The sequence below is a fragment of the Saccopteryx leptura genome, chromosome 6, assembly GCF_036850995.1.
Source record: "Saccopteryx leptura isolate mSacLep1 chromosome 6, mSacLep1_pri_phased_curated, whole genome shotgun sequence".
NCBI classification, from domain to species: domain Eukaryota; kingdom Metazoa; phylum Chordata; class Mammalia; order Chiroptera; family Emballonuridae; genus Saccopteryx; species Saccopteryx leptura.
Genome location: NC_089508.1, coordinates 127804748 through 127828617, shown reverse-complemented (window position 1 = coordinate 127828617; position 23870 = coordinate 127804748). Strand labels below are relative to the sequence as shown.

General features: G+C 50.8%; 1 protein-coding gene across 1 annotated transcript in view; it reads right to left on the bottom strand.

Annotated features, from left to right (window-relative positions):
- CCDC33 (coiled-coil domain containing 33) overlaps window positions 1-23870 on the bottom strand; it is a 145437-nt gene that overhangs the window by 107868 nt on the left and 13699 nt on the right. The window contains 1 exon segment of the mRNA XM_066343673.1: window positions 17190-17196. Coding sequence (XP_066199770.1) covers window positions 17190-17196 — 7 coding nt within the window.

The following is a 23870-nucleotide window of genomic DNA, read 5'->3' as shown; positions in this document are numbered from 1 at the left end:
GCCCGCAGGGCTGCAGGGCTGGCTTTGCAGTGGGAAGAGCCAGCAGGTCCCAGGAGCTCCAGTGACAGGAAACCGTCTATCAGGCTTGGATTGCAGATAGGCTCTCTCAGATTCCGTGCTCAGCTAGGCCCCTCGGCCACCCTGCCCGCTCTCACCTCTCCAGGAGAACAGAGCCTCTGGCCCTAATCTCATTTAAAGCCATGAAATCGTATTTGCAGCCTAGAAACGCAACACTGCGCGGGCAGGGCCGCCAGTTCCTGGAGTTGGGGGGCGGGGCCTGGAGAGCAATCTCGTGGGAGGTGTCTTCCAGAACACCCGCTGACAAAAAGCAATTATGCTTTAAAAGGAAGGTTAAATAATATCCACCCCTCTCTGCACGCTCACCCCCACCCCCAGGACCTCAGCTCTCCTGGGCTCCCCACTGCCTCCCAACTGTGATGCCAGGGCCAGGTTTCCTGCTGGTGTGAGGGTTGGGGGCAGGTTCAGCCCTGTCTCTCTCAGGTGTTTCCACATGGCCTGGCTGCTCACCTGTCCTCATCTTCCTCTTCCTTTACCTCCCAAGGAACCCCACTCTCTCAAGTCTCTGGGTCTTTGCCTAAGCTGTTACTTCTGCCTAGAATGCAGGCTACCAAACCCGGCCTCTCTGGCCAGTGGCCATCCACCCGACATAATGATCACAGCGAATGTTTTGGGAACTTGACTACACATTCAATTCAAGGATCCTGTCAGGGGAGTGATGCCATCCTCCGTACTTCATAGACAAAGAAAGTAGGCACAGGAAGGTTAGTCCCTTGACTGGAGGTGGCAGGCAGGGGCTTCACCCTTTCACCCAGGGCTGGCCCTGCTGCTCCCCTCCTGCATCCAGAGACTGCAGTGGTCTCACTGTGCCAGCTGTCTTCCTGAGAGCTTGGAGGAACCAGGCCTGGTGGAGTCTGGCCTCCACACAATAAGTATGTGGAAGAATCGATATACCTCCCACACCTGAAATAGGGGTGCAGACGTGTGTCCCAATCCCACCTCCGTAGCTGAACCCAGGATGTGTGCCTTCCAGACTTATTATGGATGTCTTTGGAATCCTCTCCTCCAGGAAGGGCTCCTGGACTATAGTCAGGCTAGCATATTATTTAATCCTTACAACTTCGCTGCAAATTAGGAATCATTATCCCCATTTTAATGTTTTGTGTGTGTGTGTGTGTGTGTTTAAGACTTTATTTATTCAATTTTTAGAGAGGAGAGAGAGAGAGAGAAGGTAGGAACAGGAAGCATCAACTCCCATATGTGCCTTGACCAGGCAAGCCCAGGGTTTCGAACCGGCAACCTTAGTGTTCCAGGTCAATGCTTTATCCCACTGCATCACTATAGGTCAGGTTTTTTTGTGTTTTGTTTTGTTTTGTTTTAATTGATTTTTACAGAGAGAGAGAGACAGGAACATCGATCTGTTCTTGTATGTGCCCAGACAGGGAATCAAATCAGCAACCTCTGTACTTTGAAATGATGCTCTCACCAACTGAGCTATCTGGCCAGGGCCATTATCCCCATTTTATAGAGGAGAAAACAGAGGGTCATAAAAGTAAGGTGACTGGCTCGGGAACACCTGGTATGAGGCAGTGCAGGAATCTGAATTCAAGCCAAAGTCCCTGTTTATTCCCTTCCCCTTCTTGGCTGTGACTCTTTCTTCCTCTTCAGGATGGGCAAGGGCTTACTTCTGGGGGTATTTATGCAACATTATTTTTCTCAGTGTCATTGGCCAACTCCAGCAGGCTGGGTGAGAGACTGTCTGGGGTCCCTGAGCCATTACCAGCCCCAACCCTATCTATCCCCAGTCCTACTTCCAAACCACCCAGGATGACGAGCGCTTGTTGTTAGGGTCAGCTTAACATTGAGTAATCTGTTTTGGCTGGATTTGGTGAGATATGGGGCCACCAGGTAGAAATCTCTTCTACTGAACTGCTTGTCCATGAATCTGTCACATTGCCTAGAAAGCCTATTAAAATGTGAGTCTCCCTGGGAGAGATGCTATAAGCCATTCTCACCTTTGTGTTGACTACTTAATGGGGGGAGGGGGGATACATACATACATACATACATACATACATACATACATACATACATATGGTAGAGACCTGCATTCCAGCCTGCCTTTGCTATTGACCCAACGGGAAGCTGTTCACCTCCTCTAGGGGCATACTTCCCGCTTCAGAAAATGTTCATCATCAAGCCTTCCCAAACCACCTCCCAGGACCCATATGATACTCCAATGGGCTCTTGCAGGTTCCCCCTTTGCCAGCCTGGCTCAGTGTGGTCTAGACAAATAGGGGATGGCAGAGGGCTCAGATCTGTGGAGCTGGCTCCTACCCCCACTCCCTTGGCATCCCCTGCAATGGCCCATCATTCCACAAATACGTTCACTACATGTCATCCTCTGTCTCTCCCTGTTCCTGCTTCCACACCCTTGTCACGTTGTCCTCTCCACCTGAAGAGCTCTCTCCTCCCTCTCTGCCCAAACACTCCCTGTTGCTGGAGGCAGGGATCAGATGTCCCTCTGACATCCATGAAGTGGGTTTGGATAAACTGAGCAATTCCCCAGCCTCTTGCTTAGCTGAGTCCCGCAACCTCCCTGCCAGCCACTGCTCTGCTCATTGTACAGATGAAGAGCTTGAAACCCAGGGAGGTCAGTGATTTGTTCCAAGTCACACAGCTTAAATGCAACCATGGAATGGTCTCCAAAACCAAGGTCTTTTGAACTGGTTTTTCCACAGCCACCCAACTCATGCCTAGCATGCCTCCCTAGCCCTCACAGTCAGCAATGAAAGGTACTACCTTCCTACTTCCTCTCCCTACCCAGTGTAGCAGCTCCCCAAAGGCTAGGGGATATAGGTACCTGGTTTAGTGCTGAGGAGTCAGATGAATAATGGATGGATGGATGGATGAATGGATGGATGAATGACTACCCTGATGGAGGTTGGACCATGGGACCCTAGGGCAGGTTGTCTGACCCAGTTGGAAGAAGGATATCCCCCACTTATCCTCCATCTCTCCTGAGAAATGGGCTGGTACCTGCTGGAGTCTGCTGCTCCAGAGCCCAGGCTCTCGGCACAACCAGTCCAGGACCCAGGCGTGGGTGTCTCAGCTGACTTCTGACAGGACCACCCTTCATCAGGGCCAGGGTGGGACTACTGGGCGCTGTCAGCCTTCCTTCTCTGCTGCCTACCTCTATTTGCTCTTAGAGTTTTATTAAAGATAATGATTAAAGATAGGCTTTACATGGGGTTTTAATTTCACCTCATACATCACACATGCCATGGTCCAGAAGCCTCTTTCTCTTCTGGTAGAGGCTGCACTTGGGGGGTTTGTATAGGGATGAAGCTAGGAGAATAGGTGGGTCCCAAGGAGGTGGGGGGCCAGTGTGTGGGAGGGTGTGCGCCCCATGTGTCCATCAGTGAGTTGATGTGAATCTATCTTTGTGATGGGCGGGGGGGGGGGGGGGGGGGGCTTTGCGCTTCCAGGATGTGATAGGGATTGTGAGGTTGGTTGGCAATGGGGGAAGGTCACCGGAGGAACCAGGCCCAGGAACTTTGGCTGGAACCGCCCACACCCATGCCACCAAAAGAAACTTCCCAGGAGCCCTTTGAAAAAGAATGACTACAGATGCTATAAATTACCCCCCAAGTGGAAAAATCTGCACAACTTCTCTGGCCTCCATCTGGCAGACCAGAGAACCTCGTCTGGAAGCGCTCTACTAAATAAAGCTTTTGCTGTTCCATACTTCATGGCTACGCCCTTCTTTCTTCCTCGGCGGGGAAAATACCTTACAGGGATGTGTATACCCACATGTTTGTGCATCCATGAGGGTGGCTGTGTTCTGGAGTGTATATTGGGGCATAACCACCTTCCAGGGGTGTGAGGAAGAAAAGAAGCCACAAAAACTGGATCCTCCCACCCCCCACCCCCCTTCCTCCTTCTTTCACTGAGAGGTAATTTCTGAAGATGAGATGGCATCACAGTTCCCTCTCCTGGAGCACTAATCACGTGCTCATTAGTGCTGGGCTGGGCTTGCTGGTAAGGTGCAGATACAGGCACCCCTTTTCTCCCCATCTTCTTCACTGCACACACACACACCACACATTCACACACACAGGGCCTCCAGGAAGTGCAAGTGGGTGGGGAACACAGCCAGGAGGGGTAGCAGGGCCATCTGCTGCACTCAGTTACAACAATCTGCTAACAGAGCCTCTTCCCAGACTAGTATCCAGGGTGGGCCAGCCTTTTCCACCGAGACCTGGCCCCTGAGCCCAGCTGCAGAGCCAGTGGGGCTCACAGTTCTCAGCAGCCCTCCCCTGGGAGCTGGGAGGCTAGCTAACCTAGAAGGAGACTGCTATTTTTCAGATGCAGAAACTGTGGCCCAGACCCATCTGCCCGGCCCAAAGTAAACATCTAGCTCATTACTAGCATGGCAAGCATTGTTGAACACTCCCCTGCAGGGCAGGGCAGTCCTAAGCAGGCTCATTTCAATGGAGGAGACAGGTTTGCTCTCCCCCATGGTGCAGATGGGGAAATGGAGGCTGAAGGAAGTCGCCTAATTTGTACAAGGCCACACAGCTACTAAATGTCAGAGACCAATCTAAACCCAGAGCCACCTGACCCTAGTGCACCTCCCTTTGATCTAAATCCAGAGCCACCTGACCTAAGTGCAGGTTGAACCCCAAAGCTCTTCTGTTCCCCACCTGCTGAGCTCCAAGCAGGACCCTGGAAGGACACTGAAAGCACATGCGGATGACTTGGAAATCGGGCAGGGTGGATGGGAGGTGAAAGGACAGGCTTGGACAAGGGCAGAAATGTAGGACACCCCCACTCCAATTTATGTATTTCCAGGTCTCATCCATGATGAGCAGGGATCTCTGAGCTCTACTTCAGGGACCCTGTGGGCGGAAAGTCTTTCAGAGCCACTAAGGAGAAAGAGGGGACAACAGGAGGCCTGCAGGGTTACTGTGGTACATTGAGGGGTGGCCTTTCTTTTCCTGAGGGGGCTGGCCATGTCCCCCACCTGCCCTCCTTGGGGCCAGCACAGCCATCCCTGCCTCTCCAGCCACTCAGCCCTCCACCATGGTGACAGGTCTGCACGCCCCCCGCCCTCCCGTGTGGGTGACAGCCTCTCTGGAGCAGCATGACAGTGCCTTTGTTCCCCTGAAATAAAAGAAAATCGAGTTTCAAAGGGAAACCTCAGGTAGCTTTTAACAGGGCTCCGCTGCCTGGGGCAGAGTGTGTTTAAGCTGGAGGCAGTTGTCACAAGAGCAGAAGGGGGAGCAACCCACAGTCCCCTCCTCCCCTTTTGCACCCATGATTGAGTTCACTCAAAGAAAAGGCTTTTCCAAATAGCAGCAAAGAAGAAAATCAATGAAAATTGATAGAAAAATGTAAAGCAGCTGTCCACTCGCCATGAGTGTGTGCATGTGTGCATGTCTGTGTGTGTTGTGTTAGGCAGAGCTAAACCAAGCTGCCTGGACCTAGGTTGACCTGCTTGGGCTGGGGGCCAGGAGGGTAGGGGGAGGGAGGGGCTGGCACGTGCTGGTGGCTGGGGGAGGGGTGGCAGCCCACGTTTTCACTCAGAAAAGAGATTAATATATTCAATCCGCTGGGTAATTGAGGAAACAATTGCCGTGTTTTTCTAAAGCCCATAAAACTGCCTCATTGGCCGGGGAAGCTGACCTGTCTGCATCCTTGGCACTGGATGGAGCACAGGAAAGGAGGAGGAGGGGTGATACTGGTGTCCCAAAGCAGAGGGGCTGGGGCATCAGCCTGGGAGGGGGCCAGCAGTCCTGGTCTAAAGTGTCCTCACCTTTCTTTCCCACCTCTCTCTACTTTGTTGGTAGCCATCCAGCACCGCCTTCCACTGCTTCTTTTACCCAACCTGTGAAATGGGCTGGGCACTCCTCGGTCACCAGGACAAAGGAGGGAGCTGCAGAGTGACCCAAGACAGAAAGTAGACACCCACAAGGAAGTTCCGGCCAGGAGGAGAAGGGGTCCTGAGTGAAGAGGTGCCCAGCTCCCCCGCCAGGCCAGCTCCCCACCCCACCCTGAGGTGACCCAGGCTGTCACATTAATGGAAACTCACCTTGTGTGCCTCTCCCTGCCTGTACCAGCCCAGTCTCCAGGGCAGTAGAAATCGAGTATCCAACAGGAAACAATAAAGGGCATAATGACCTTAAAAGCAGAGTGGAGAGGGGAGGTGAGGAGGGGTCTGGAGCGGGCTGGCCCCAAGGCATAAGGACGCCTGGGGCTGGGGGAGTGCAGACCCAAACCTCCAGCCAGACTTGGGACTGGAGAAAGTCAGATAGGAGGGTGAGAGAGGAAAAGCGGGAAGGGGAAAGGGAATAAAGAGAGACAGTCAGAGACGGAGGTTTAGGGATGGAGGTTTAGGGACGGGGCAGAGGGGTGCTGGGCAAGCCCCTGTCTGCTCCATACTCCTCCACTTGTCCATCATAAGAGACCCTAGAGACTGTCGGTGCCAAAACCATGTCAGAATCCCCAGACTTAGAGCCCAGTGTTCAGTACGGTGATTGCTTTATAAACATTTTTCTTCTCTTCCCCCTCCAGGGTAATAATAATAATAATAATAAAAGATATTTTAAATAGAAAGAATAAAAAAAGACCCTTGAAAGCGTCTCATTTAAAAGGCTCCTGGGGAACATAATTGGTTCCGGGAAACAAAAGTGTGATTGTTCAGAAGAGGTAAATGCCAGAGGGAATGGGGGAGGAGCCCACCACTGCCCCCCTTCACAACCCCCTCTGCTCCTCTCTGTGTGGGAGGAAGCCCCAGGGATGGCTCCCAGAGCTGCACGCAAGGAATTCTAAAGTTCCTGTTTCCAGGGATGTCATCACTGGGAATTTCCAGCCCAGAGATTGTGTATGAGACAGCTCTGCTGGTGGGAGGCAGCGCTCAGACTTGAAGGATCTGCGGGAGAGGAGTGGGATGCTAGGAAGAAAATGGCTGCTGAGGCAGTGGTATGATTCAGCCAGTTGGCACCAGTTTGGCAGAACCGATACCTACATTTTTGTTGAGTTTGGCGAACTGGTTGTTAAAATGGCACTTGTAATCAGGGTTCTCTATAAGGTGGGCACCTGGGCAGTCGCCCAATATGGAAATTACAAATTTATATTCCTTACTCTTTATTTTATTTATTCATTTTGAGAGAGAGAGAGAGAGAGAGAGAGAGAGAGAAAGAGAATGAGAGAGAAGGGGGGAGGAGAAGGAAGCATCAATTCTCATTTGTGCCTTGACCAGGCAAGCCTGGGATTTCAAATCAGTGACCTCAGTGTTCCAGGTCGTTCCAGGTCGACACTTTATCCACTGTGCCACCACAGGCTCCTTACTCTTTTTTTTTTTTTTTTCCATTTTTCTGAAGCTGGAAACGGGGAGAGACAGTCAGACAGACTCCCGCATGCGCCCGACCGGGATCCACCCGGCACGCCCACCATGGGGCGATGCTCTGCCCACCAGGGGGCGATGCTCTGCCCATCCTGGGCGTCGCCATATTGCGACCAGAGCCACTCTAGCGCCTGGGGCAGAGGCCACAGAGCCATCCCCAGTGCCCGGGCCATCTTTGCTCCCATGGAGCCTTGGCTGCGGGAGGGGAAGAGAGAGACAGAGAGGAAAGTGCGGCGGAGGGGTGGAGAAGCAAATGGGCGCTTCTCCTGTGTGCCCTGGCCAGGAATCGAACCCGGGTCCTCCGCACGCTAGGCCGACGCTCTACCGCTGAGCCAACCGGCCAGGGCCTCCTTACTCTTTTTTAATGCTCATCTGTGCAACAGCATATTCTAAGCACCTGTAGTAATGTTCATTCCATCCATAGGTGAAAATAATTGCAAGTGAGGCTGCCAATCAAAAAGAAATATGGAAATATCTTAAATAACAGTTTTATTGCTTTTTGTCAGGTAAGATTTAATATTTTTTCATTCATATTTTAAAACTCTTATAACATAATATAGTTTTGTGTACCTCTTGTTGTTCTTATTTAAGTATTCAATGCATGAAATAATAAGCTACCTTTTGGTATACCGTTTCTTTATACTTAAAATGGTCATTAGGGCAGAGAACTGATAGTGAATTCCACCACTACCCTGAGACCCTGCAGCTTCAGGCCCAAGGCTATTGTGGACCCTACACACACACACACACACACACACACACACACACACACACACACACACACACACACTGGAGCTGTGCTGGTGGAGTGGTTCTGAGTCAGTGGGAGCAGGCATTTCCAGCTCCTCTTCTAAGGATGAGGAGACTGGGGCTGGAGTTGCCCTCCACAGACTCCAGAAGGTAATAGCCCAGCAGCAAGGAGTTCCTACTACGCCCCTAGTAGGTTTGCTGCGATTTTGGGACAGGGGTGGATGGCTCTAGAGCAGAGGTGGAAATGTTGGCTGCCAATGTCACGTGCTCCTCCTTGGGGCAGCTTCATAAGAGCTGCCAGGATGGCAGGGATGAGGAAGGAGGCCATTTTTGCAGAGAAGAAAGCCAAGATGCAGGTTGTTGAAGGAGAAGCCAGTTCGTGCAGAGATATGAGGGAGAAGTTTTTTGGCAGATGGGGAACCAGAGGTGACTGAGCTGTGGGGGCCTTTTTTTTTTTTTTGTATTTTTCTGAAGCTGGAAACGGGGAGAGACAGTCAGACAGACTCCCGCATGCGCCCGACCGGGATCCACCCGGCACGCCCACCAGGGGCGATGCTCTGCCCCTCTGGGACATCGCTCTGTCGGGACCAGAGGCACTCCAGCGCCTGGGGCAGAGGCCAAGGAGCCATCCCCAGCGCCCTGGCCATCCTCGCTCCAATGGAGCCTCTGCTGCGGGAGGGGAAGAGAGAGACAGAGAGGAAGGAGAGGGAGAAGGGTGGAGAAGCAGATGGGCGTTTCTCCTGTGTGCCCTGGCCGGGAATCGAACCCGGGACTTCTGCATGCCAGGCCGACGCTCTACCACTGAGCCAACCGGCCAGGGCCTGTGGGGGCCTTTGATTCTAGAAAAACCCAGATGTGTCAGCAGCTTTGTGAGTGCTGAATGAGTGGGTTTTGGAGCCCTGTGTGTTTTTACTCGCCTGCTGGGTGCGAGGCTAGAATAAAGGAATGGCCCACCAGTTTTTGGCTTTGTAGTTTCTTTACCCATCTGTCTGAATTCAATGAAAACCTGCATGTGAATGGCCATGATGTTGATGGCCCCTGGCCTCATTTGCACAGCCTCATTTGCTCTTAAAAGAGTTGAGTGGGAGTCACCCCAGCTTGTCTAGCAGCCAGACTTTGGCCAGCACCTTGCTGCTTCCCTTACACACTTGGAGACCCACTCTGCTCCACACTGGACAGGCCACCCTCATTCCGGTCAGATAAACTCCCTCAAAAGGAGGGAAGGAGGGCCTCAGGTTCCTGGAGTAGGATGGACAGCCATGTGGTCTCTAACCTGCCCAGGGGTGAAGGACGCAGTGTGAGGGAACAGGACTGCAGAGCCTGGAGCAGTTTTCCTCCCGTGCAGGGAGAGCTTCCCTCCGCAGCTGCCTTTGTGCCCCAGCACCCCCATTCCTGGGCCCAGGGCAGAGGGGGTGATCTTACCTTGGAGTCTGTGAGTATACGTGCTGGAAATATGCATGGGCGATATGCCCTTCATCACCTTCCTCAACCCCCAAAACACAGACACACACACAAAGGAAGAAACTTGGGGATTGGAGATGGGTGGGTGTTCATTGTCCACATAATGTTAGCTCGGGAGAACTGATGGTTCCAGGGGAGTCTCCAGAATTTAGGAGAGGCTGTGACCAGCACTGCTGTGGTCACTTAGGGCTCTGTAACCTGTGGACCATGGCTGAGAAGCAAAGTGATTCAGATTCAAAGTCAGTCACTGCAGCTCACACATTGAGGAACCCTGCCTCCCACTCCCTACTCATTCCAGGTCTCTGCATTCCTGATCACCCTGCCCTCTGCCCCTGGGCCACCCTTACCCCATTCCTCATCCCATGACCATGACCGTGACTGCTGGCAGTTCTGGTTTTACAAAAAAACCAGACACAAGTTGAAGAGCAGCTTGTGAGTTTACAATCAAGCTCTAAAACCAAATAGATTCAACTATTGAAATACCTGATACAGACAAGACAGGATAGTTCGGAAGGAACAAAACTCAGAGCAGAAAAGGCTTCCTGGATGTAAAGCCAGTAGCCATGGCCACCATCACAGCTGCCTGACCCATGCAGGTTTGCATTTGATTTGGACAGACGGTAATGAAACAATGAAGCCAAGAACTGGTGGGCCATTATCTTTAATCCTAACTTGCACCCGGCGGGCAAGAAATACATCACACAGTGAGAAAATACTTCCCTATCCATTCAGGGCTCCCAAAGTCACTAATTTATCTTGTTATAAAGTGCCAAAAGTTATAGAATTAATATTAATATTTTAGAAAGTTTAAAGAACATTTTATTAGTTTGGGCTAGGCGTGCAGAAAGATTTTGTAAGTGTAATTTCTATGCTTGTGTGATTAGCATAAGACCAAGATGGCATTGTGTTGTAAATGAAGAAAAAGGAAGGAGACTTGGATTCCCTGACCTTCCCCCATACCTTTGGAGGAAGGGTCAATGGCTAACCAGGCATAGGGAGAAAAAAATTAAATCTTTTCTGGGGCTGATGGATCATTTGCAGGCATTTGTTCCCATGGGAACCACCCCTCCCCTCCTGAAAACATAGAATTAATGTACGTATCTCTAAACAAAAGGTATAAACTTATGCCGTGATGTCAGGTTTTCTCCCCTCCCATGTATAATTAGAAGTATATAAACAACCCCTGAACTGTTTTTGGGGGCTGCACAATTTGGGTCTGTTGCCCTATGTCAGCCATATGTGGCTGGCATATTTAATAAATTTCCTCCTTTAATAAAACTTTTCAAACACTTATTTGGACTATGTGCCTCTACAAACACGGACAGATTTGTGAATTTAATTACTTTACAACAATCTGAGTTTTCTAGTGTAGGGCCAGTAGGCGTGGCCACCATCACAGCCGCCTGGCCCATGCAGGTTTGCATTGGATTTGGACAGATGGTAATGAAACAACAGAGCCAAGAACTGGTGGGCCATCATCTTTAATCCTAGCTTGCAACCGGCGAGCAAGTAAAAACACACACTGGGCTCCAAAACCCACTCACATTCAGTGCTCACAAAGCTACTGACTTATCCGAGTTTCCTAGAATCAAAGTTTTCTAGCTCAGCAGTCTTATTCACCTCTGTTCCCCATCTCCTTCCTTCTCCCTGCACAAACTCTGTGCAAACTGGCTTCTCACTCAACACTCCGCCATCTTGGCTGCTTCTCCTGGCCTCCTCCACGTGGCCTTTCTCTGCTCTCTCCTCTAATGCTAATCTCAGGAACCTAGAGAGAGCAAGCTCCCGGTCTGCTCCACTTTATAGTGCAGAAATCAAAACCTTTAATCCAATATACAAAATAGGGAAGTCTCTGATACAAAGTCACTTATCTGAGGTATGATGGGATTGAACCACCCCACATCAAAAAGGGTGGGAAAGGCTTAGTCCTAAAACCAAGCCCCAGGCTACAAGGATCCTGCCTGCCCATAGCCGGCCCCCAACACACATTAATATTACCTGGGCCACGAGCTTCCATGGGCAGCGCCATCTTTAACAAAATGAGCATAATATACAGTGTGTCCGTAAAGTCATGGTGCACTTTTGACCGGTCACGGGAAAGCAACAAAAGATGATAAAAATGTGAAATCTGCACCAAATAAAAGGAAAACCCTTCCAGTTCTGTAGGATGATGTGGCAGCATGTGTGCATACGCAGACGATGATGTAACACCATGTATACAGCTGAGCAGCCCATGGTCATGCCAGTCGAGATGTGGACAGTACAGAGGAAAGTTCAGTGTGTTCTGTGGCTCACTAAATTCGAATCTGTGACCAAAGTGCAACGTGAATATCGGCGCGTTTATAATGAAGAGCCACCACATAGGAATAACATTACTCAGTGGGATAAGCAGTTTGGTGGGGAAACCCTGTTCTGGTAGGCCACCAGTCAGTGATGAGTCTGTAGAGGCTATACGGGATAGCTACCTAAGGAACCCTAAAAAATCTGTGCATAAGCCCACATTGAACTGCACTGAATAGGTATGAAACTGGGAGAGTTTTCCTTTTATTTGGTGCAGATTTCACATTTCTGTCGTCTTTTGTTGCTTTCCTGTGACCGGTCAAAAGTGAACCATGACTTTATGGACCCACTGTATTTTATCTGCCCAACACCTAGAATCAAAGGTTTGTATCTCACCAGCCTTATTTACCTCTGTTCCCCATCTCCTTCTCTCTGCATAAACTCTGCACAAACTGGCTTCTCCCTCAACACTCCACCACCATCTTGGCTGCCTCTCCTCTCCTCCATGTGGCCTTTCTCTGCTCTCTCCTCTAATGCCAATCTCAGGAACCGAGAGAGAGCAAGCTCCCGGTCTGCCCCATTTTATAATGTAGAAATCAAAACTTTTTTTTTTTAACAGAGACAGAGAGAGTCAGAGAGAGGGATAGACAGGGACAGAGAGATGAGTGTAAGGTATTTTTCCCCGCCGAGAAGGAAGGAACAGGGCTTGGAGCCACGAAGTGTGGAATAACAAAAAGGCTTTATTCACTACAGATCGTTCCTCGGACAAGACTCACTGGCCTGGAAGATGGAGGTCAGGAAAATCGCGCACTGAGAGACCGCGTGGGTATAGTTAAAAAGGGGTCCCTCTAGGGAAGTCAGGTTAATATGACGTAGTGAAATCTCACTGGACTCCTAGGAAGTTTCTTTTGGCATGCTTGGCTGTGGGCGGTCCTAACCAAAGTTCGAGGGCCTAGGTTCCCCATGTGACCATCCCTCATTATCCACCGACCTTACATTCCGATCTTTTTGTGTTAATAAGGGGCGCCGCTTATTTGTCTGGCTACTTCCTGCTGAATAGGGACATCGTGGGGAGGGGGAGATCGGAAGGTGGTGGTTTTGAGGGGTGTCAGGAGGAACATCCGTTTGGCCATGAGTTGAGAAACTTTGCTGGTGCAGTTCTGTAAGAATTTTTTTTAAAAAAAGAGAGGCAAATATGAGTTATACGTTGATAATTAGAAGAAGATTTAGGTAGGATAGGGGCAGCCCAGGTAAGAATAGGTGGCTGCTATTAGGAGTTAAGCAGGTTGTAAGAGGAGAGATTTTTGCTTAATTTTTCTTGCAGACAGTTCAGATTGAAGCTTCTTTTATCAGGCCAGTCTTACTGAACAGCATTGCTCCCTGCTTCAGCTCACTCTGGTGGCAGGTTCCTGGTGGGAGGGACAGGAGCAACAGGAGGGTCTGCATGGCCCAATTTTTTGGTGAGCCGCAGACGAGTAAGGTCCAGTGGTTCTGACTCCCAGCAATCCTGTATGGGAGCAAGTTTGAGGCGAGAGACGTGATACCAAGGTGTTTGCCCTAGGAGCTTAGCTGCAGTAGGAGTAGTCAGTATTACCGTATGGGATCCTGTCCATCTGGGCTGTAGGGAGCCAGGCTGGAGCTCCCTTAGAAGAACGCTGTCTCCTGGTTGGAGGGGGACCGCTGGCTGTGTTTCATCTGGACCCCCTATGGGAGGAAGGGTCCAGTCCGCGTGTTCCCTGAGAAGATGGCGAAGTAAAGACAGAAAGGGGAGGTACGTGGCAAGAGGAGGGGGGTTGACAGGTAAGCTGTGATTGATTAGGAATGGCCTACTATAAACCAGCTCAAAGGGGCTGAGTCCAGTGGGGTTTCCCAGGGTTGCCCTGATTCTGGTGAGTGCCAGGGGGAGGAGGTTTGGCCAGGAGAGCCTGATCTCGATGGGAAGTTTAGTTAGCTGACCCTTCAGGATGCCATGGGCCTTTCCACCTTACCCGATGATTGAGGGTGATAGGGTATGTGGAGCTTCCAGGTGATGTTGAGAGAGGTGGCAACCTGCTGGACTATTTGGGCAAGTGAAGGCTGGGCCATTGTCTGACTGGATGGTAGTCGGCAGTCCAAATTGCGGGATGATGTTTTCAACGAGAATGGAGGCAACGGTGTCTGCTGTCTCTCGAGAAGTTGGAAAGGCTTCTATCCATCCTGAAAAGGTGTCAACAAAGGTTAAGAGATAACGGAGTTTTTTGTGAGGGGGCATGTGAGTGAAGTCAACCTGCCAATCCTGGCCTGGCATGTGCCCCCTCAGCTGATGAGTAGGGAAGCGAGGGCGGAATCCCCCTTGTGTAGAGGTTTTGGAACAGACAGCACATGCTGCGTGCACCTTTTCAATAGTCTGCTGGAGGCCTGGGAAGAAAGAGTGGTTGTAAGAACCAATAGAGAGCTTTTGGCCCTATGTGTAAGGAACAGTGGATATCAGAAAGGAGAGTTTCAGCCTGTCCTTTTGGTAAGGCAATTCTATCTCCAAGAAATATCCATCCCTGGTTGCACATGTCTCCAGCTTTTCTGAGGAGGGTCTGTTCTTCCTCAGGAGTGTAGGAAGGTTTCAAGGAGGTGGAGAGAAACATGAGAGGAGAGGGGGAGGCTCCCAGGGTGAGGTTTCGAGCTGTTGCATGGGCCCAAGCATTTCCCAAGGCCACTGGGTCCTGAGAGGTTTGATGGCTCCTACAATGTACCATGGCCACCTCAGCGGGAAGCTGTATGCCTGCAAAAGTTTAGAAATGAGGGTAGCATTGATTATGGGGGAGCCCCTCGTAGTGAGGAAGCCCCTTTTCTTCCAGAGGGCAGAGTGGCTGTGGGTGATAAGGAAAGCATATTTAGAGTCAGTATATATAGTTATGCATTTTCCCTGGGCCAGAGTGAGTGCCTGCGTGAGGGCAATCAGCTCTGCTTTCTGGGAGGTGGTGCCCTCTGGCAGCTGTTGAGCTTCTAGGGTGGAGGAGGTGGTGACCACTGTGTAGGCTGCCCGTCATCATCCGTCGGGTCCCTGTACAGAGCTCCCATCTACAAAGAGTATTAGATCTGGATCTTTTAAAGGAGAATCTGATAATCCATCTCGAGGCCTGTTGAGGAAATCTATTAGTTCCGTACAGGAGTGGGTGGGTTCCAGAGGTGTCGCTGGAGCTGGCAGTAGAGTGGCTGGGTTGAGTCTGGGAGAGGGCAAAGGAGTGACTGAAGGGCTTTCAATGAACAGGAGATGAAATTCTTGTAGGCGGGAAGGACTTAACAGAGAAAGAGATTTGTGTGAAAGGAGGTCAGTGAGCCTATGGGAGGAGAATACAGTGATGGGTTGGGGAAGGGTGAGCTTAGTAGCCTCCTTGGTGAGTTCAGCTGCTGTGCCCAGTGCCCGGAGGCAGGGCTGCCAGCCTTTGATGGTGGTGTCCAGTTGTTTAGAGAGATATGCCACGGTATGTAGGCCCCACAGGTTGAGTTAACACGCCAACAGCATTACCGTGTTTTTCATCAGTGAAAAGGTGGAAGGGGCGTCTGGAGTCAGGTAAAGTGAGAGGGGGAGAGGAGATGAGGGCATCTCAAAGGGTACAGAAAGTCCTTTTGACGGTGGTGGGGGATGTGAGAGGTCCCATAGGAGTCTCTTTTACAGCCTCGTAGAGGGGTTTGGCTAAGAGAGCAAAATTGGGAATCCAGTGTCTAAAAAAGCCTATTAGACCAAAGAAAGAAAGAATCTGATCAGCGGTGGTAGGTGGTTGGAGACTGTGGATGGTCTGAGTTCAATCTAGGGTGAGACCTCGGGTGGTGGGAGTCAAGGCGATGCCCAGATAGACTACAGACTGAGAGTGAAGTTGAGCCTTAGTAGGGGAGACATGATATCACTTCATGGCAAGAAAAGTTAAGAAGGGTAGCTGTGTGTCTTCTTGAGGCAGACAGGGAGGGACTGCAGAGAAGTAGGTCATCTACATATTGTAAGAGAGTACTAGTCTCGAGATCGCATGCAGCTAAATCCCAAGCCAGCGCCTGTCCAAACAGGTGTGGGCTGTCTCTGAACCCCTGGGGCAGGACGGTCCACGTAAGCTGCTGGGCTGCATTAGTGTCCGGATCAGTCCAAGTAAAGGCAAACAGAAAGCAGGGGTCCCCAAACTTTTTACACAGGGGGCCAGTTCACTGTCCCTCAGACCATTGGAGGGCCACCACATACAGTGCTCCTCTCACTGACCACCAATAAAAGAGGTGCCCCTTCCGGAAGTGCGGTGGGAGGCCGGATAAATGGCCTCAGGGGGCCGCATGCGGTCCGCGGGCCGTAGTTTGGGGACGCCTGGCAGAGGAATGGTAAAGAAGGCATCCTTGAGATCTAGGACTGTGAAGTGAGTGGTGTCTGACGGAATGTGTGAGAGTAATGTGTAAGGATTAGGGACCACTGGATGGAGGGGAACTACTGCCTCGTTGATTAGGCGTAAGTCTTGTACGAGGCGATAAGCTCCTGAAGGTTTTTGAACAGGAAGGATGGGGGTATTGCAGGGAGAGTCCATGGGGATGAGTAAGCCTTGGTTTAAGAGGTGGGTAATTATGGGTTTAAGGCCCTGGTGGTGACTTGCTGAAATAGGGAATTGGGGCCTAGATGGAAATTGGGAGGGATTCTTTAAGCGGATGTGTACAGGTGGGTGGTGGGTTGCTACCACAGGGGTAGAAGTGTCCCAGACCTGAGGGTTGACAACATCCGGTGGAATAGGAGGTGTGACTGGGTTAGAGGGATCTGTGGTAGTGAGAGAGTCTTTAGTCAGGAGTGGTAGGAGTAGGTGGGAAGATGTTGTCAGCTGGATAGTGGCCCCGAGACTGTGTAGAATGTCTCGACCCAGAAGGGGTACAGGGCACGATGGCATGACTAAGAACGAGTGTGAAAAGGGGATTCCGTCCAAACTGCATGTCAGAGGTGATGTGCGAAGAGGAGAAGAAAGGGTCCCATCCACTCCCATAACCGAGACCTGTGAGGCAACTAGAAGTCCAGAGTATGAAGGCAAAACAGAGAAGGTAGCCCCCGTGTCCACAAGAAATGATATGGACTTACCCGCTACCTGTAGCATCACCCGTGGCTCAGAGAGAGCAATGAGGGTCTCCGAGTCCGGGCCGCATCAGTCGTCTGCGAGGCCTAGGAATTCAAATGATGGCCCCGCCTGGCTGGCTTGGTCTCCCATCTGAGCGGCCTGTCCTCCATGTCGAGATGTCGAGGATGAGCCTGCTGCCAAAAGGGGACAATCGCTCCGCCAGTGACTGGGCTGCTTGCACTTAGGGCAGGGCTTAATGGGTGGCCTCAGGCAGGGGCACTGCCAGGACCAATGACCCTCCTTGCCACACTTAAAGCAAGCTCCTGGTGGGGATCCTCTTGGCGGCCCGGACCTAGGTCGAGCACCCTCTGTGCCTTGCCCTTGTTGCTCTGGCCTTAGGGCTGCCACAAGAGCCTGGGTTTGGAGTGATACCTTCTGCTGCATGCGGGCCTGGTATTCAGCCTCGGCCTTTTCCTCTCAACTGTTAAAAACCTTAAATGCCATGTTCATCAGGTCTCGATTAGGGGTCTGGGGGCCCTCTTCTGCCTTTTTAAGTTTCCTTCGAATGTCCGGGGCCGATTGAGAAATAAAGTGAGTGGCTAATACAGTGGCCCCGGCATTGGAGGTAGGGTCTAAATGAGTGTGGAGGACCATAGTGTCAGTGAGGCGATTTAAGAAGAGAGCCGGATTTTCCTCAGGTTCTTGAGTAATTTCCCTTAACTTGTCATAGTTAACTACCTTTTGTGCTGCATCCTGCATTCCAGCTACAAGACATTCAATCATTTGGTCTCGTCGTCTCCTACCTGTTTGTTCCATCTGATAATTCCAGTTGGGGTCCGTGTCGGGGACCGCCTCTGGGCCCACCGGCATTTGAGGGTTTGAGGTGTGGACCTTATCTGCATAAGCTCGCGTGGCCATCTGGATTCGGTCCCGTTCATCGGGGGTAAGGGTAGAAGACATAATAACATAGAGATCATGCCAAGTGAGGTCATATGCCTGAGTGAGATATTGGAATTCCTTGGTATAGTTGGTAGGATTAGAAGAGTAAGAATCCAAACGCTTTTCAATTGCAGACAGATCAGAGAGGGAGAAAGGCACATGAACCCGAACAACTCCTTCTGCTCCGGCCACCTCGCGGAGAGGGCATAGGAGGTTGGCTTCCTCTTGTGGCCTGGAGTGAGATCGGGTGTGAGCGCTGACTGGAGAGGAGAGAGAGAGAGCATCATTTGCAGGTGGGGAAGCAGGATCTAGCGAAGAGGGGGGAGGAGTCCGATGGGACCGAGGGAGCCGAGGGAGTCTTGCAGGAGGGGAAGAGAGTTCCTCGGGGGAGTCGGAAAAGGAGGAGAGATCTGGAGCGGAGGGTTTAGCTGAGGTTTCTCTGGCCAAGAGGATGTGTGTTGTAGAGCAACCAGCACAGTTTAGGATGAGAACGCAGATGCCAAAACCCCTGAATATAAGGGATTTCTGACCACTTTCCAGCCTCTTGGCAATAGTTCCATAAATCAGTAAGGATGTTAAAATCAAAAGTCCCTTCCTGAGGCCACCTGGTCTGGTTATCCAGTGGGTATTGTGGCCAGGCTACGCTACAGAAGAAGATTAGTTTCTTCTTTTTCAGGGAACGATCAATGTTTGAGAGACTCTGGATTAGACACCCCAGGGGTGTTTTAGAGTCAGATCTGAATCCCTTTGCCCCCATGGTCACCCTCAGTTCTCTGAGTGGTCAGACTTGAGTATTAGCGTCCTAAAAACTCAAGGTCTGGCCACGGACAGAAAAAGTAAAGTGGAAATGCTTCGGATGTCTCCAAAGCAAATGCACTTGGTTGGAAAAAGAAGTCCCTGACGCAGCTGCGGTTTCGGACAGGGATTCTCGGAGGAAAGAACTGAGGCGGGGCGGGGGGGGGGGGGGGGGGACTTACCACACCGTGCGCTGAAATGGGTGGAAGGTCGGAGGTCCTGGTTCTTTCTCGGAGGGAAGGGGAGAGGAGCGGTCCTTGCAGACTTCTGACTCTTCCCAGGTTTTGGCACCAAAATGTAAGGTATTTTTCCCCGCCGAGAAGGAAGGAACAGGTCTCGGAGCCACCAAGTGTGGTAAGTTCAAAAGGCTTTATTCAGTACAGAGCGTTCCTCGGACAAGACTCACTGGCCTGGAAGATGGAGGTCAGGAAAATCGCACACTGAGAGACCGCGTGGGTAAATTTAAAAAGGGGTCCGTCCCTCTAGGGCAGTCGGGCTAATATGACGTAGTGAAATCTCACTGGCTGACAGTCACTTTTTTTCCCAAGGACTCCTAGGAAGTTTCTTTTGGCACGATTGGCTGTGGGCGGTCCTAGCCAAAGTTCGCAGGCCTAGGTTCCCCACATGACCATCCCTCATTATCCACCAACCTTACAATGAGAAGCATCAATCATTAGTTTTTCATTGCCCATAGTAACACCTTAGTTGTTCATTGATTGCTTTCTCTATGTGCCTTGACTGTGGGCCTTCAGCAGACCGAGTAACCCCTTGCTCAAGCCAGCAACCTTGGGTCCAAGCTGGTGAGATTTTGCTCAAACCAGATAAGCCCACACTCAAGCTGGCGACCTCGGGGTCTTGAACCTGGGTCCTTGGCATCCCAGTCCGATGCTCTATCCACTGTGCCACCGCCTGGTCAGGCAGAAATCAAAACCTTTAATCCAATATACAAACAAAGAAGTTTCTGATACAAAATCACTTAGGGTGGGAAAGGCTTAGTCTTAAAACTAAGCCTTAGGCTATAATGACCCTGCCTGCTTACAGCCTGTCCCCCACACCCAATGCAAACTATAAGTGAGCAAACCTATATATCATATTTACAAACTTATTTTGGCCAACACTGGAGGAAGTGGCCTTGAGCATCTGGACCTTGAAGTCTATTCCTGGCCTTGAATTAAATATGGCTCATCTTCTCTGAATCCTTCTTGCTTGTTGAGTAGACAAGTGGAGTTTTAGGTTTGCTGCTTGTATTGGTGCAGCGCTGTAGGTGTGGTCTGTGGAAGGCTGTGGGTGCTTGCCCTTAGGGCTGCAGTTTGCAAATTGTGAACTGCCTGACTCCTGGGGAGGGCAATCAGTTTGCTATTGTTTGCTGGAGAACGTTTTTTCCCCCCAGCCTGTTTTGCTGGAGAGTGCAGAGAGAGAGAGAGAGAGAGAGAGAGAGAGAGAGAGAGAGAGAGAGAGAAAGAGAGAGAGAGAGTTGAGGGGCTTGGGAGCCCTGAGATTTCGGCCCTGGCCTGTTTGGTGGTGGAGCCCTGCTGAGGCTGGTGGGGGGCCTGTGAGTCCGGGTGAGTCCGGCTGAGTCCGGAGTGCTAAGGGGCTTGGGAGCTGTTGGGCGGATAAAATGTATTATGCTCACTTTGTTAAAGATAACACGAGGAGGCAGTCGCCCAGATGATATTAATGTGTGTTGGGGTGGGCTAGGGGCAAGCAGAATCCTTGTAGCCTTGGTTTTGGGATTAAGCCTGTCCCACCCTTTTTGGTGTGAGGTGGTACAATCCTATCATGCCTCAGAGAAGTGACTTTGTATTAGAGACTTCCCTGTTATGTATATTGGATTAAGGGTTTGGATTTCTACACTATAAAATGGGGACGGAACGAGAGTTTGCGCTCTTGGTTCCTGAGATTATCATTAGAAGAGAGAGCAGAGGAGAGCAGAAAAAGGCCACGTGGAGGAGGCCAGGAGAAGCAGCCAAGATGGTGGAGTGCTGAGTGAGATGCCAGTTTGTGTAGAGTTTGTATTTGGGATAAGGAAGGAGATGGGGAACTGAGGAGAATAAGTCTGGTGAGCTAGAAACCTTTGATTCTAGGAAACTCGGATAAGTCAGTGACTTTGTGAGCACTGAGTGTGACTGGGTTTTGGAGCCCAGAGTGTATTTTTACTTGCCCGCCGGGTGCAAGCTAGATTAAAGGCTATGGCCCACCAGTTTTTGGCTCCATGGTTTCTTTGCCGACTGTCTGAATCCAATGCGAACCTGCATGGGCTGGGCTGTGATAGTGGTGGCCCTGCCTGCTGGCTTTACAGGAGCCCTGAGAGAAAGAGAAGCAGTCTTCCCTGCCTGTTGCTTGTCCACTGGTATGAGACTTTAATAAATGGAATGGCCCACTGTTGGGCAAATAAGTCTGTAAAATGTGTTTTTTATGTTTGCTTGCTTATAGTTTGCATTGGCCTGGGCAGCGCCATGTGTATAGTCTGTGAAAGGTTGCCCTGCTTGCTCTCAGGGCGGCAGACTGCAAATTGCGGATTACCTTCCTGCTTCTGAGGGGCCATTGTTTTTGCTAATGTTTGCTAAAGAAGGAGTTTTTTGTTGCCCAAGCCTGGTTTTTGCAAGCAGAGCAGGAGTGGAGATGTGAAACTGGAGCTGAGGGGCTTTGGGAGCTTTGCTGAGGCTGGTGGGAACCTTTGATTCCAGGAGGAACTGGAGAAGATTTTCTGGGTTGTGGAATCAGAGAGTAAATCAGGGCTTTGAGAGCTCTGAATGAGAGGGAAGAGGTCTTTCCTGCCTGTTTGCTCATTTGCCGGTATGAGGCTTTAATAAAGGAATGGCCCACCATTTTTTGGCTCCACTATTTCTTTGCCATCTGCCCGAATCCAATGAGAACCTGCATGGCTATGGCACTGGCCGCTGGCCCTACACTGCTCATTGTCTTTCCTGCTCAACACCTGTAAAGCCAGGAGGCAGGGCCAGAGCCATCATCAGAGCAGCCCAGCCCTTGCAGGTTCGCATTGGATTCGGACAGTCGGTAAAGAAACCATGGAGCCAAAAACTGATGGGCCATAGCCTTTAATCCTACCTTGCACCCGGCGGGCAAGTAAAAACATACACTGGGCTCCAAAACCCAGGCACATTCAGTGCTCATAAAGCCACTGACTTATCCGAGTTTCCTAGAATCAAAGGTTTCTAGCTCACCAGCCTTCTTCTCCTCAGTTCCCCATCTGCTTCCTTATCCCAGATACAAACTCTACACAAACTGGCATCTCACTCAGCACTCCACCATCTTGGCTGCTTTTCCTGGCCTCCTCCACGTGGCCGCCTTCCGCTGCTGGCTCTACTTTCTCTGCTCTCTCATGCTAATCTCAGGAACCAAGAGCCGAGTCCCGTTCTGCCTCCCTTTTATAGTGTAGAAATCCAAACCCTTAATCCAATATACATAATAGGGAAGTCTCTAATACAAAGTCACTTCTCTGAGGCATGATAGGATTGTACCGCCCTACAGCAAAAAGGGTGGGAAAGGCTTAATCCCAAAACCAAGCCCCAGGTTACAACGATCTCCAACACACATTAATATCACCTGGGCGACTGCCTCCTCATGTTATCTTTAACAAAGTGAGCATAATACATTTTATCCGCCCAACAATCCACCCCTATGCTCACTTTACTACCCACAATTTACATCACCAGCATTCCTGTGCAAGGAAATTAGAACATTACACAGATTACAATAGCAAAAATCATACAGTTTAAACAATTACAAAGGTACACTTCACCAGTCTCTGAGCACTTTGCCCAAAGCGCAAAATGTCCTCGGCCTTCTTCCTAGCTATGGGAAAAGCTTCCCGGGGCAGGGGAGCGCTTCCAGCAAAGCCACCCCCCACCCCCATCAGGGTATTTTACATTGTCCAAAATCCGTAATCCGAAAGTCCATCCAACAAAGGAGACAATGCCCACTCCGGTCGTAGTCCAGGAAATCAGTCCACGCACGTGGGTCATCAGCCACCCCCCTCATTCCTGCCGTCCTGGCAGGTTTTACACTGTCCCAAAGAGGGGCACGTGGCAATGGCAGTCAGCATTTCCATCTCTGCTCCGGAAAGCATGTCCAGCCCTATTTCCCAAAATCGCAGACCTACCGGGGCCATAGTAGGTGCTCCTTCCAGCTGGGCTCTCATCTTACGGAAACTGCGGATTGCAACTCCAGCCCAATTCTCCTCATCCTCCAAAGAGGTACTGGAAACATCAGCTCCTGCTGCCGGGCTCGAACCCTGGGCTGCCGCCACCTTCTGCTCCGCAGACCTTGCAGCTCCGGACCCGGCCTCAGCTTCAGCCTCAGCCTCAGCCCCGGCCTCCTGCCGCTGCTGGCTCTCTGCAACATCCAGGGCAAGCTGCAACTCACGAACCTCTGAATCCTCCTCCAGCGTTTGCTCCATTTCCAGGCAAATCTCGAACACCTGGTTGGCCTCCTCCAGTGCTTCCTCCAGCTCCAGGGTCAGCATCGGTTTCTCCTGCATTTGCTCCATCTCCTTCCACTGCTCGGTTTGCAGGTCCCGGACAGCCTCTTCCACAGAGCTCTCAATTTCCTCACACATGGCTGTAAAAGTCAGCCAGCCTACAATCCCCAAAAGGACAGCCATGGGGAACCCTAACACTAGCCAGTCCTCTACTCCACTGCTCAAAGGCTCCTTGCCGATCTGTATCGAATCCTGCCACAGACTACGCCAAATGTAAAGCCAGCAGCCAAGGCCAGGGCCACTATCACAGCCGCCTGGCCTCCTCCACGTGGCCTCCTTTAGCTGCTGGCTCTACTTTCTCTGCTCTCTCATGCTAATCTCAGGAACCAAGAGCCGAGTCCCGTTCTGCCTCCCTTTTATAGTGTAGAAATCCAAACCCTTAATCCAATATACATAATAGGGAAGTCTCTAATACAAAGTCACTTCTCTGAGGCATGATAGGATTGTACCGCCCTACAGCAAAAAGGGTGGGAAAGGCTTAATCCCAAAACCAAGCCCCAGGTTACAACGATCTCCAACACACATTAATATCACCTGGGCGACTGCCTCCTCGTGTTATCTTTAACAAAGTGAGCATAATACATTTTATCCGCCCAACAACACCCCACCCCTTTTCAGCTCCCTTCTTCTCCTCTAGCTGAGAACCAAAAAGGAGTGGGATTTGTTCTTTCCT